Below are 12,392 nucleotides of genomic sequence, written 5' to 3' on the forward strand. Positions count from 1 at the left end.
TGATCAGGTCATGATTTCTGGAAGGTTTTTCAAATGTGCCATTTAGTCTCATTATATTGGACAGAAGATAGAAATCTCTACAGTCTGCAAGTAAAACTATCTAGATGGATAATAGTTGAACTGTCCCTTTAAGTTATTAAAATGTGGAATACAGGCACCAAATACAGAATAATAACAGATGATGGTTGCTGTTTGTTGCTCATGGCTCAAACATTTGATCATGTGATTTTTACAGATTTTATTAGCTGTAAATATAAAACTGTGTCACTGTGATTTTTCTCATCTGTCCAGATGATTACTAACCCAGCTGTTAATTGTCCAGACCATAATTCAGGGTTGCCATCACCCCCCCCCCCCCCCCCGCTGTATCCATAGAAACAGACTTCACATCAGAGCAGTTCATCGATCCACCACAAGATGTCAGCATCAGACAGTATTTTTCCATCATGTGTACTGTGATGACCTTTAGTTTCACCTCACTTCCACTCAGAGTTTTTATACAGTCTAACAGGCCTGTGATAAATTCTCCTTCATGAAGGTTTTAATGTTCAGAGTTTATTGAAACATTAAAGAGGTGTGGATTCATCTGTAGGATCATTTTTGAGGATGTACTTTTGTTGTGTTGTTATATTAACAGGAGTTTCTGTTATTTTGTCCACCCTAGTTATATCAAAGAGGGTAGACTAAATAACAGAAACACTGAATAACCCATTGCAGAGGTGGAAAGAGGTACTTAAGTATTAATCATAGAAAAGATAAACGTACTTCAGAAATAAAAGTTTCCCCAGTTAAATGTTTTAATGTGAAGCTGTGGCAGTAGGCAGGCAGATTTCTTTCATTTATTTACTTCTTTCTTCATTTTTAGTTTATTTTAAGTCGCCAACTTTACATCTGCTCAATAAAAACTAGCCATTTGGTTAATTCTGGTATATTTATATTAATGTTTAATAATTTGTATTGTCCCTGGAACATTAATTAATGTTAATGAATGAAGGCCACACCCCCCTGTCACCTGTCCATCCTGACAACCAATCACTGACCGATTTTCGAGTGGTCGGCCCACGTCTCTTTCTTTGTAATGGAGGTAAAAGGGAAGTGATGGTGTCTGAAAGACGGCGTGGGAAAAACGCCACGTGAGTCTCCGAAAAGACCGAATATCTCCGGAACCAGCCGATCAATAATCTCCCTAAAGGCCAGGTGAGTTGGTGAACTCCAGGTCTTCATTTCTCTTTTTTGCGTTTATTCTCTTCTTTCACAAACTTTTCTGTTTGATTTTCTGTTTGATCATGACGCAAACAGCTGACACCTGTTCACTGATCTCTGATTAACTTTGTTGGCGAGTCGATTTACTCTTTTTACTCTTTAATAAACTGAACCGCTAAAACTTTCCAAAGATCCTCATTTGATTTGTTTCGGTGAAGATGGTTTACTCGGGACAAATTTTGAGATCCTGAACTGAACAAACTGAGTTCTTTTTGCTGTTTATTGCTGAAAACCTGAAACGTTGTGTTTTTATTTTGAACTCTGAAGAGTTTCAGAGGGTATTTATTTTGGACTTGATTGAAAATGACTTTCTTTCTCTTTTCTCCTCTGTCTCTGGTTAAATGTGTTTTTTCATCGTCCCGTCAGTCCACTGATTTCTCCTGAACTGACTTCTGCTGAATTGTCACCCTGATTATTTGTGTGCCGTTGTTCTGGTGGTTCATTTTTATGAAAAGTGTATTCATGCATCCATGTGGGGGAATGACCTTTTAAATTTCAAACAGGAAATTGTGAGATGAACTCTGGAACCACGCCATAACAGGAGTTTTTGGGGGCGGGGCCATGATTTTCTAAAATTCAAAGCTTTAAGTTTATCTGAAGAAGAAAAGTAAATTATCTTAACAAAAGATCAGTATTTGGTCAAAACTTAAGAATTTGAGTTGGGCTCAAAAATCTATTGTAGTCCGCTGCCTTGAAGTTTTGAGTTTTATCAACAATCCCTCCAAGGATGCTGATTGGCTGCACCACTTATAACTTGATAACTTGCAGCCTGACCAGATGGATTCTCGCATGATCTCGTGAATCGAGCTGCCTCACAAGTAGACATGTAGACATTTTAATGTGTAAATGTAAAAGATCTGAATGTTTTTTTTCGCCACATGCCTGACAGGTTCGGAGAGTTAAAGTCTGCAGGTCTGAGGCTGAAGTCAGAAGAGATGGTTACACTCTCTTTATCACCGTTTCTATTCTTATCTCGTTTCATATTCAAGGCTTCTCTGGGAGAAGCTGCTTTTCTTTGCAACACTGTCGAATGAGTAACAGACGCGTTTTTTAATAATATGTCTGTGAGGTCTTTATTTCAGGAGAGGGTCCTCTGTGGTATAAAAAGCTCAGAGCTGCTGCCCTGTTCAACTCTGCACAGCGTTCGAGTCCTGAAGCAAAACAAGCAGCCATTACCTGCACCTCTTCCTGTGCTGTGTTCTGATGGAAATCAGCGCTGTGAACAAGTACTCTCAGCTGGAAACAGGAGACACCCACGGGACTGTATGTTTAGCCATCATGACTAACCAGGCACCTGCTTGATTGCCCTCTCAGGGAAAGAACACACTTTAGAGTTTTGTATTTGGAGATTTTTTTATTTTATAGATGCAGAGCTCTGAACTGCAGGTCTAAAACTGAAGCTCTGTCATTTGTTTGTTAAAATATTCATGCAGACACACACAGAGGATTTCAAATATAATTTTTTTTATGTAACTTAATGTCAGTTTCACTGAATCATAACGTTAAGGCGAGAGTGAAAGTTGAGAGGCGTTTGACACGGTTGCCATTAGAAACACTGGCCGAGACTGTTTGACTCCAAATGATAATCAGGAACATGGTGCGTTAAGATTACAATATTCTTTTGTTTCTAATGCTCAAAGGCACTGGTCATTTATTTTTGTTCCTAAAACTCCCCCCAAAGACCTGCTCCTATGAAAATAACAAAAAATTAGTTCAGGAGTTTACTGAAAGTAACGAAGTACATTCACACAGGTGCTGTCCTTAAAGATACTACGAGCCCCCTGTGGACAAAAGCATAAATACCACAACATAAATAAAATCCTCCTGTTTCATTTTAACAAGCTAACGTACTTCTCTCTGTAACTTTGCTTATGAAAACATAAACGCAGACTCTTCTGGTCTGTGTGCTGGAAATCCTGGTTTCTCAAACTGTGGTATGTGTGCCACTGGTGGTACCTGGGCTCCCGCTAGTGGCAGAAGAAGAATGCCAGAAATCACATTTTTAAATTAAATAAATACATTAAAACCCCATAATATTATCGAAATACTACAAATGAAAACATGAGATCAGACACGTGTCCTGCAGGATCGCCGGTAGTTACGAGCGAAACTGAGGTGGCAAAGTAGTTAAAGGAAGTGAAATGAAAACGCTGCAACGGTGCCTGCAAATGAGAACTATGACCAAGAGCAGTTTGCACCAAACTGTTCAAAACAGTAAGGTGGTGCTCGGTATTTTCTGAGGTGGTGCGCAGCATAAAAAGTTTGAGAAACACAGCTATAAATCATTCTGGTGGCAGACATTGAGAATAATTAGAAATAACAGGTCATCTCAGGATGATCTCATCAGCTGGACGCATCAGTGTTAAATCGAGGCCATTTCATAGTCACTTAGTCACTTTTCTTGAGTATTTCCATTTTTTAGCTTCTTCTGCTCCAACAAACTTTAAAATTTGATAACTTTAGTTACTTTCCAGATTCAGATAAATAATCCAAAATATAAATTATATTATTAGATAAACAAGACAAGCTGCCTACACAGCATTATATTATGTAATATGTATAAAACATATATAAATAAATAAAAATAAGCCTCACCTTCACCAGCTTCAAATCACATAAATAAACACATTAATGCATCAATAATCATAATCCAATAATATAATACATATCAGTCTGAAACGTTTGGTACTTTGAGCATTTTTTGATTCTAATACTTCTGTGTATTTCTACACAGTGGTACTGATACTTTTACTCAAGTTTTAATAGGATTTGATTGTCTTTATTGTTCCTGAGGAGCAAACTGCACCGAACACGACCAAAGGATGTAAAGGACATAAAAACATATCATCAACATACAGTAGATGTCCTTATAATAAAACTACAACGAGACACAAGAGTCCATCAGACCTTTGTCATGTGATCCACTGCTAATATAAAAGTACACATTATTTAATGTGAATATTTCCTGCGCAGTCTGAGCTGCTGTTGTCTTGTTTTCAGGGATTTTCCAGACGTTACATAAGAGATATTAGCTGATGTGTAGATGATCTCAGCCCGCTGCCTTCTTGGCTCCAGCATCAGACGGTCTGTGAGCAGGACATCACCTGTAACATCGACACCTGCGCCGTCCAGCTCAGGTCCTGAGGTGGATGCAGTTAGAAAAAAAACAAACACTGCTTTTCTCCTCCTGTCAGCGAGTTTAATGTTTGTTCTTTTCACGCTGCCGTTTTGACAGACGATACAAAAGTTCTATTTTTGAAAAGCAAAAACCCAGCGAGACAAAGGGAACGTTGCTCAGAGATATAACTGTGTTATTTAGTGGAAGACTGGCCCAGATAAATCACAGTAACTACGTCTGCAGACCACTGGACTGAAGGACCGCGGTGTTGTGGGGGAGTTGTTGGTCCCCGCCGCCACTCGCTTGGTTCCACATAGGTGCTCTCCAAAAATAACACAACAGGGCAGCAGCAGCACGTCACAGAGAACAGATGCAGAACCAGCTGTGAACGTAAAGAAAAGGGAAGCTGCTGCAGCTCGTGAAGAGAATATTACGATCATCGTGCGCAACGGCAGAGAAAACAAAGCAGCTGATGATCAGTAATGTTTGGTGATTTATGTGCAGCAGTCACAGCGGCAGACACACAGTAATAGTAATCCCCCATAATCCTTTGCTGGCTATATCTACAGATGAGAGTGCTGTTATTAAAGCCCCTTATGTCTCCACCCAAGACCACCCAGTGAGCCACATCACCCGCCTGTAATCAAATAAAACTGGTCATGTTCACGTCGTTACTTCTTCTTTTACATCATTTCGTCTTGTTTTGTCATTTTTGTCTCGTTAAGTCACTTTCACCTTACGTCTTTTTCATCTGTGTCTTGTGTATTTAACGTCTCGACTAAACTAAAGGGGCTGCACCTTTTTCCAAGCTTTGCCCGAGGTCAGGCCCACAGTCTCAAACTTCAAAAAACCTTGTTCTAACTAGTTACTCTATCCTTGTTAATGGATCATTTACAAGGACTTTAAAGAATTATACAAAAAAAAAATCACAACTTTCTTCTGCAATTTTCACTTACGTCCGTGATTTCATTGCAAAAAAAAATATTGCAACACGCATCGCAATATTTTTAGAAAAGCTGCAGACATTTTAGGGCGCAACAATTCCAAACGCGCGCCCGTGAAATCCTGGAGGGACCGTTTAACGGTCTGAAGGTAGAAAGTCTCTGAGAATGAGCAGCTGAAATATTTGGTATAACTCATATAACAACAGTTGGTAGAATGATTGTACTGCTGTGTAAATGTACAGTTATTTTCCCCATCAGGCTGCAAAACAGTAGAAACTGAGCTCTGTGTGTGTGTGTGTGTGTGTGTGTGTGTGTGTGTGTGTGTGTGTGTGTGTGTGTGTGTGTGTGTGTGGTGCCGGGCTGTGATGCAACGTGTCCTTGTCCTCTCCTTTAACCTCACAGGGATTGTTTCTCTCTGTGCGTCCGCCCCGTGCAGCTCCGCTCATGATATTAAGCTGCAATGAGACTTTTTCATTTGTCAGCGTTTCCTCTGTTTGCCTGCGGACATCAGATGTGGCCTGTGAAGCTCTGGAACTGATGGGAGGCGACAGGATGAGGTTAATCTACCTCCGTGGTTAACGGGTTGGCTCACCGAGACGTTGTAGTAACCTGTTTACCCACAAAACCCGGGATCACGTGTCCAAACTCTCACTTCCTACAACATCTGCAAAAAATTCAAATACAAGATGGTTAAGTTTAGGGTGAGATTGTGGTTAATAAAAACAGTGATGGGAAACGTTGTACATTTTACTGATAATGTTACTTTACAAATAAAGTTTTTTACATGCAAAACATCTGCGGACCTGCAGACATTGTACAAACCGATCAATCAATCGATTGATGGGGAAATTAATCAGATTAATCCATGATGAGAATATTCCTTAGATGCAGTCCAATACAAAGCAGTGAGCTCCATCTCAACAAACTGCAGTAAAATCCATGAGTCATAATATTCACAGGGGACATTTTACTGCACTGATTGTATATTTTCTGAATTATATTTGTGTAATTTTACTTAAAGGACTTAGTGGATTTAGTGGCATGTAGCTGTTGTAGCGGTGTTGTTGCTGATTGCACGCCCCTCGTCTCACCCTGTAGTTGCCACGAATCCTGTGGAAAAAAATGTGCATCCAGAGCTTGTGTTTGGTTTGTCCACTCTGGGCTTCTGTAGAAACATGACAGTGCTGTCATGTTTTATTTTTTTGTGTCTTTGTTGTTTGTACTTCCTGTCGTATTTATTATTTATGATTATTTTCACCGGTGTCTTTACCTCCGTAGTCCATCCTTGTCTCTTTTTCAGTCCTCCTCATGTTTGCCTGTCAGTTTTTGCTTTGTGTTTTTCCTGCGTGCTTTTGGATTTGTACGGTGGATTTTGGATTCTGGGCTTTGATTTTTTGCTTTTGGATTTGTTGGTTGCCTTTGTTTGCCTTTTTGACAGCGTGATTTTATATTTTTCATCTCAGAAGATGAATTGTTAACGATTTTCCTAAATAAATAATCAGATTGTGTCATTTATGAAGGAAAAATACCAAACATCTTCACGTTAAATGCTGCGTTTCTGTTTTATATCACTATAAATAAAATAATTTTGAGGTTTTGAATTGTCAGTTGAACAAATTAGCTTTTTGACAAAGTTATATATTCTTTTTTACTATGCTCTGAATAAATGATTTATTGATTAATTGAAAATTTATTAGAGATAAATCATGAAATGTTGCAGGCCTGTTCTTGTTCTGTGCTTTTTCATTCCTCTAAACAGCATTAATGTTCCTCCTTCCTTCCTTCCTTCCTTCCTCTGCTCTGTTCTGTGGTGCCATTTGTTTCCCTCTGCTCGCTTCATTTGCATCTGAGCATGTGCAGAAGCGTTTCAGGATCAAGGTGGGTTAGGAGTTGGCGTGTGGTCCCCTACCAGGCAGTCCTGTTTTAACATCCCAGGCGGCACAGATCTGCACCAGCGTGGGTTTGATTATTCTCCGTCAGCCCTGCTGATGTGGGTGGCAGCGAGTCGGCTGAACTGGAAAAGATGCACTCTGGCTTCGAACCGAAAGTTAAACAAAAAAAAAAAACTGTCTTTGCCACATTATCATCCCATCAAACAAAAGTTTAACAGTTAGTGATGGAGGAAGTCCTCAGATTGAAGGTCCAGTGTCTCAGATTTAGGGGGATTTTTTTGGCAGAATATGGCAGAAAGCACGTTTTCATTAGTGAATAATCACCTGAGAATAAGAATCAGGAATGAGCTGTTTATATCTACAGATGGCGAAGGTCCTTTTCCATGGAAGCCGCCGTGTTGCATCGCCATCTTTGTATTTCATGACCATTGTAGGTTCACACGCTTTGAACAGGAGGGAGAAACCACGTGTTTGCAATCTGTAACTTCACCGCTAGATGCCACTAAATCCTGCACACTGGTCCTTTAACCCTTTAGACCCCATAGCGCCCAGGAGCACCTGTCATTTTAAAATAGTCCCAATGTATTAAAACTTTTTTTTTTAAAGGTCAGGAGCTTTGTGTTGTGGATACTTTAGGTTGTTATCAATAACCAGGAATATACACTGTAACATTGAAATCTAAGATTTTTTTTTCCACCGCTGGTAGACGGCGTGACCTCCCCGGCTCTCGCTGCCAGAGATGGACGCTGTTTTCTACGATAAACAGGTTGTAGGGACGATACACCAGGTCACGACTTTTAACAAGATGAAAAATGACGTAACAAAAAGAAAATGACATAAAATATGTTGCAAGATGAAAATGACTAACGACATAACAAGACAAAAACAATGTAACAAGATGTAACAAGTTATGTTAAAACGAAAATGATGAAAATGACGAAAACAATGTAACAAGACAAAAGTTACGGAATAAGATGAAAACGACATAACAAAACATTGGATAAAAAATTATGTAAAACTTGTAACAAGACGAAAATGACATAAAAGATCTAACAAATAGAAAATGATGTAGAACATGCAACAAGATGGAAATGACATAGCAAAAAAAAATGGCTTGACAAGACAAGACAAAAACGACGTAATGAGCGTAACAAGACAAAAACAAAAGTAAAAGGAAAATGTAATGAAAATGTGTAACACGATGAAAATGACAAAAATGACTAACAACACAAAAACTACATAATAAGACAACAGTGACATAACAAGATAAAAATAATGAGACAAAATGATGTAAACGACGTCACAAGTAGAAAATGAGGTAACGGACGCAACAAGATGTTAATGACATATCAAGACAAAAATGGCATGAAAAGACATACCAAGATGACGTAATGAAACATAACGCGACATAAAAAGACAAAAATGATGTAACAAAATGAAAACAAAGTAAAGCGAAAATGTAACAAAAACGTAACAAGACGAAAACAACGTAACATGAGTAAAGTGGTGTAAAAGACGTAACAAGTAGAAAATTACATAAAAGATGAAGACGATGTAAGGAGACATAAAATGAAATGATGTAAAAAAAAAACAGATGAAAAAGATGAAATGTGGGCTTCATGTTACTTTTAAACTCTGAGTACATCACAGAACTTTTTCAGTTAAATCAGTACTTCTACTTTTATCAGTCTTTTTTTTTTTTTACACAAGTACCTGTCCTTCTACTCAAGTAAAGAATGTGTGTACTTTTTCCAGCTCTGTACTTGAGTACTTAGTTACATTGCAGCCCCGTCAGCTGGTTGTTGCAGAGTAGAATCAGGTTAGACTTTATCACAGTAAAGTGATGCTCAGCTGCCTCGCACATTAAACTGGTCGTCAGTGTTACTTTGTGTTTGTTTGATGCTGTTTGTCTCTGACTGTCATACGTGTGTCACATGACGTCCTCAGGCTGGTAAAATGTTGCATGTTTCAGATGCGGGCTACGCCCAGACCTTGACCTGACCGGGACCTGACAGGGAGTCTCTGACACAACCAACCAATCAACCGTCACATGATGCAGTGAAGTGAAAGGCAAACTCTGTGGCAGCTTAGCTCAAAAACACACACGCACACACAACATCTGTCTGCTTGCACACACACACACACACACACACACACACACACACACAGTCTATTAAAGCACAACAACATCTGTTTGTGCTTTCAGGCTGAATGACAGTTTCAACAGTGACACTCTCTGAAGCATATCAGCACCTTACAAAAATAGAGACTTCTGCTTTTGTCTGCAGAGAGAGCAAGAAAACATTTCTGTCAGTCCTGCGCTTTGGTCCGATACCCCGAGATCAGGTTCCCTCATCAGGACACGTTCAGCTGGATCACTAAGTTTATCCTGTCCAGACTGTGTCCAATACGTTCTATTAATAATCTTAAATCAGATTAATCTAGTGAGAATATGACGGGACAAGTCAGAAATTTATTTCTCAGTTTTCAGGGGAGATAGTGTAAATAAAACACTACTATATGCATGTATATATTAGGGCTACAACTGATGATTACTTTCACAGTCTAATAGTCTGTTGATTATTTTCTCAATCAGTCGATTTGTCAATAAAATGTCAGAAAATAGAGAAAAATGTCAGTAAGTGTTTCCCAAAGCTGGAGATGACAACCCAGAGATATTCAGTGTCCTGTCAAATAAACCATTTTGAGTATTTTTTTTTTTAATTATTATTTAAAAAAGTTATTAACAAAAGTTGTGGACAAAACAAGACATTTGAGGACGTCATCTTGGACTTTAATCAACATTTTTCTGACATTTTATGGACTAAACAACTAATCGATTAACTGATTAATTGGACTGATGATGAAAATAATAGTGAGTTGCAATCCTCAAAGCACTTTATTAATCTAAACGATAATCCAAAAGTAACGGAAAGTAATCAAGTTACATTACTTTAATATTGTGATACTTGGATTAAGATAGTGACTACATACATATGTGTGTGTGTGTGTGTGTGTGTGTGTGTGTGTGTGTGTGTGTGTTTTCCCTTTATGAATCACATGTCAGCAGTTCTTTAAGTTCTTTAAGACGAACTTAAAAAGCGTCTCCTTCAGATCTTTTGAACTAACGTGGATGTTCTCTCTCCATCACACCTGTGCGCTCCGGCTCTGACGCTACAGTTAAACTTTTGGCCACTTCACGCGCTCCTGCACCGAGGGCGTTCCTGCAGGCTCGTGCGCTCTGACAGGCAGACGACGGCAGCAGCAGCGCGCGGCGGTCTGCAGCGGCAGCGACCTGTCTCTTTAAGTCGGTGTCAAAGCCGATTAGCGCTGATCTCCGCCGTGATTCTGTTTTCACCGTCTGTTCTCTGAATCTATTTCTGTTTGGCGCTGCAGACGGATCGACTCTGGGACGGAGACGCGCTCGGTGACTCGTCCTGAAGTTTGGAGCATCATGGAGACGTCGTGAAGTGTTTTTCTGCTCGGTAGGGAAGCTCTGCATTAAAGCGTCCGTGTGGCCGGTGAGCTGGTGAGAGTGATGCGCGCTGCTCCGCGGACTCTCCAACTTTTTGTACCATGGTAAGCCCGGATTACCTCCCCCTGCACACGGACACGTTAACCGCTTTCTCTCCGGTACTCCACCGCTAAAAATAACGGCAGCGAGAGTCCGGCGGGGGATGTGATGTGATGCCCCGGGTGTCTGTCTGAAGTTGGCACCAGAATAACGGACATAAAAATGCAGAAGGGCGTGCGGTACAACGAGGGCCACGCGCTGTATCTGTCGGTGGTGGCGCGTAAAGAGGGCACGAAGCGCGGCTTCCTGAGCAAGAAGAGCGCGGAGAACAGCCGCTGGACCGAGAAGTTCTTCGCCCTCTACCAGAACGTGCTCTTCTACTTCGAGAACGACCAGAGCACGAGGCCGTCCGGGATTTACCTGCTCGAGGGGTGCACGTGCGAGCGGGCACCTGCGCCCAAGGTGTCCGCCATCAGCAAGGAGCCGCTGGAGAAACAGCAGGTGGGCGCTGGGAACACTGGGACAGGAGGGAGAGACCAGTTCGACCAGTTAGGCTAAAGGTTTACACACATTTTAGTTTAAAGACATTTTCATTAATTATATCACTTTACACGTTAACAGTCTGTAATATAGTTTTATTTCTTACATTTCCTGCTTTATTTCTGTTTATTAAGAGTGAGACTATTTGACTGTAGGGCTGCAACTAACTATTGTTTTTATTATCGATTAATCTGGCGATTTTGGTTCATAAAATGTCAGAAAAATTGTGAAAAATGTCAATCGGTGTTTCCCAAAACTCAAAGTGACGTCCTCAAATATCTTGTTTTGTTATAAAAAAAAAAAACAAAAACAAAAAAACAAAAAACAAAAGAGAAGATTACAGCCATAGAGGAATAAAGACACCAGAAAATATTCACATTTAAGAAGCTGAAATCAGAGAATTTGGACACATTTTCTTTAAGAAAATGACTCAAAACAATTATTGGATTCATCAGATTAGTTGCTGTTTAATTTAATAATTGATTAATAATCAATCAATCGTCACAGCTCTACTTGAACAGTTCTATAATAATATTTTGATGGTCATCAGTAAAGCTTTGTACACTTTAGTAGTAACAGTGGTCAGTATCACAGTCTGCAGAGCATAAAAACTTGAATTATTCATATTCCAGGGATTTGTTTTGACAGACTGTGGACTTTCAAATAAAAAGGCATAAAAACAAGTTGGCATAAATTACTAAACATGTAAACTCCTCTGTGTTTGTGTGTATAAATACAGTTTTTCTTCTATTTTTGGTTCCTGTCAGTTTAATACTTTGTCAAACTGACAGGAACTAACAGCTGAGTTTGCGCGGAAAACAAAATATTTTCATGATCTTCATAAAAAAATTTAGGGGAAAAAAGTGCTATGTTTCTTTATTGTGCATTTTGTTTCTTTTTTTTTAATTTTTTATCAATATTTATTTTTCAAATATCACTGATAAATCGCAAAACCCCAAAACAAAGACAGAAATGAATGCAGTTAATGCTTAGAAAGTCTAAAACGAAGCTGGGCTCCAGATGTTTGCTTCAGTCTTTGTTTCATCTTTTTTAGTTTCACTTTTAAAGTTTTTACTCTGCATGCAAAATCAGCTGTACGTTTTCATTTTGTCAGTTTAACA

General features: G+C 39.4%; 1 protein-coding gene across 1 annotated transcript in view; it reads left to right on the top strand.

Moving 5' to 3' along the window:
• The first annotated feature begins 10,539 nt into the window (after positions 1-10,539).
• The window catches only part of rasgrf2a (Ras protein-specific guanine nucleotide-releasing factor 2a), a 37,062-nt gene continuing 35,209 nt past the window's right edge, over positions 10,540-12,392 (top strand). The window contains exon 1 of the mRNA XM_084745981.1: positions 10,540-11,232. Coding sequence (XP_084602107.1) covers positions 10,954-11,232 — 279 coding nt within the window. The 5' untranslated portion in view covers positions 10,540-10,953. The remainder of the gene's footprint in view (positions 11,233-12,392) is intronic.

Source organism: Lutjanus erythropterus, chromosome 20 (genome assembly GCF_056507025.1).
Source record: "Lutjanus erythropterus isolate fLutEry1 chromosome 20, fLutEry1.hap2, whole genome shotgun sequence".
NCBI classification, from domain to species: domain Eukaryota; kingdom Metazoa; phylum Chordata; class Actinopteri; order Lutjaniformes; family Lutjanidae; genus Lutjanus; species Lutjanus erythropterus.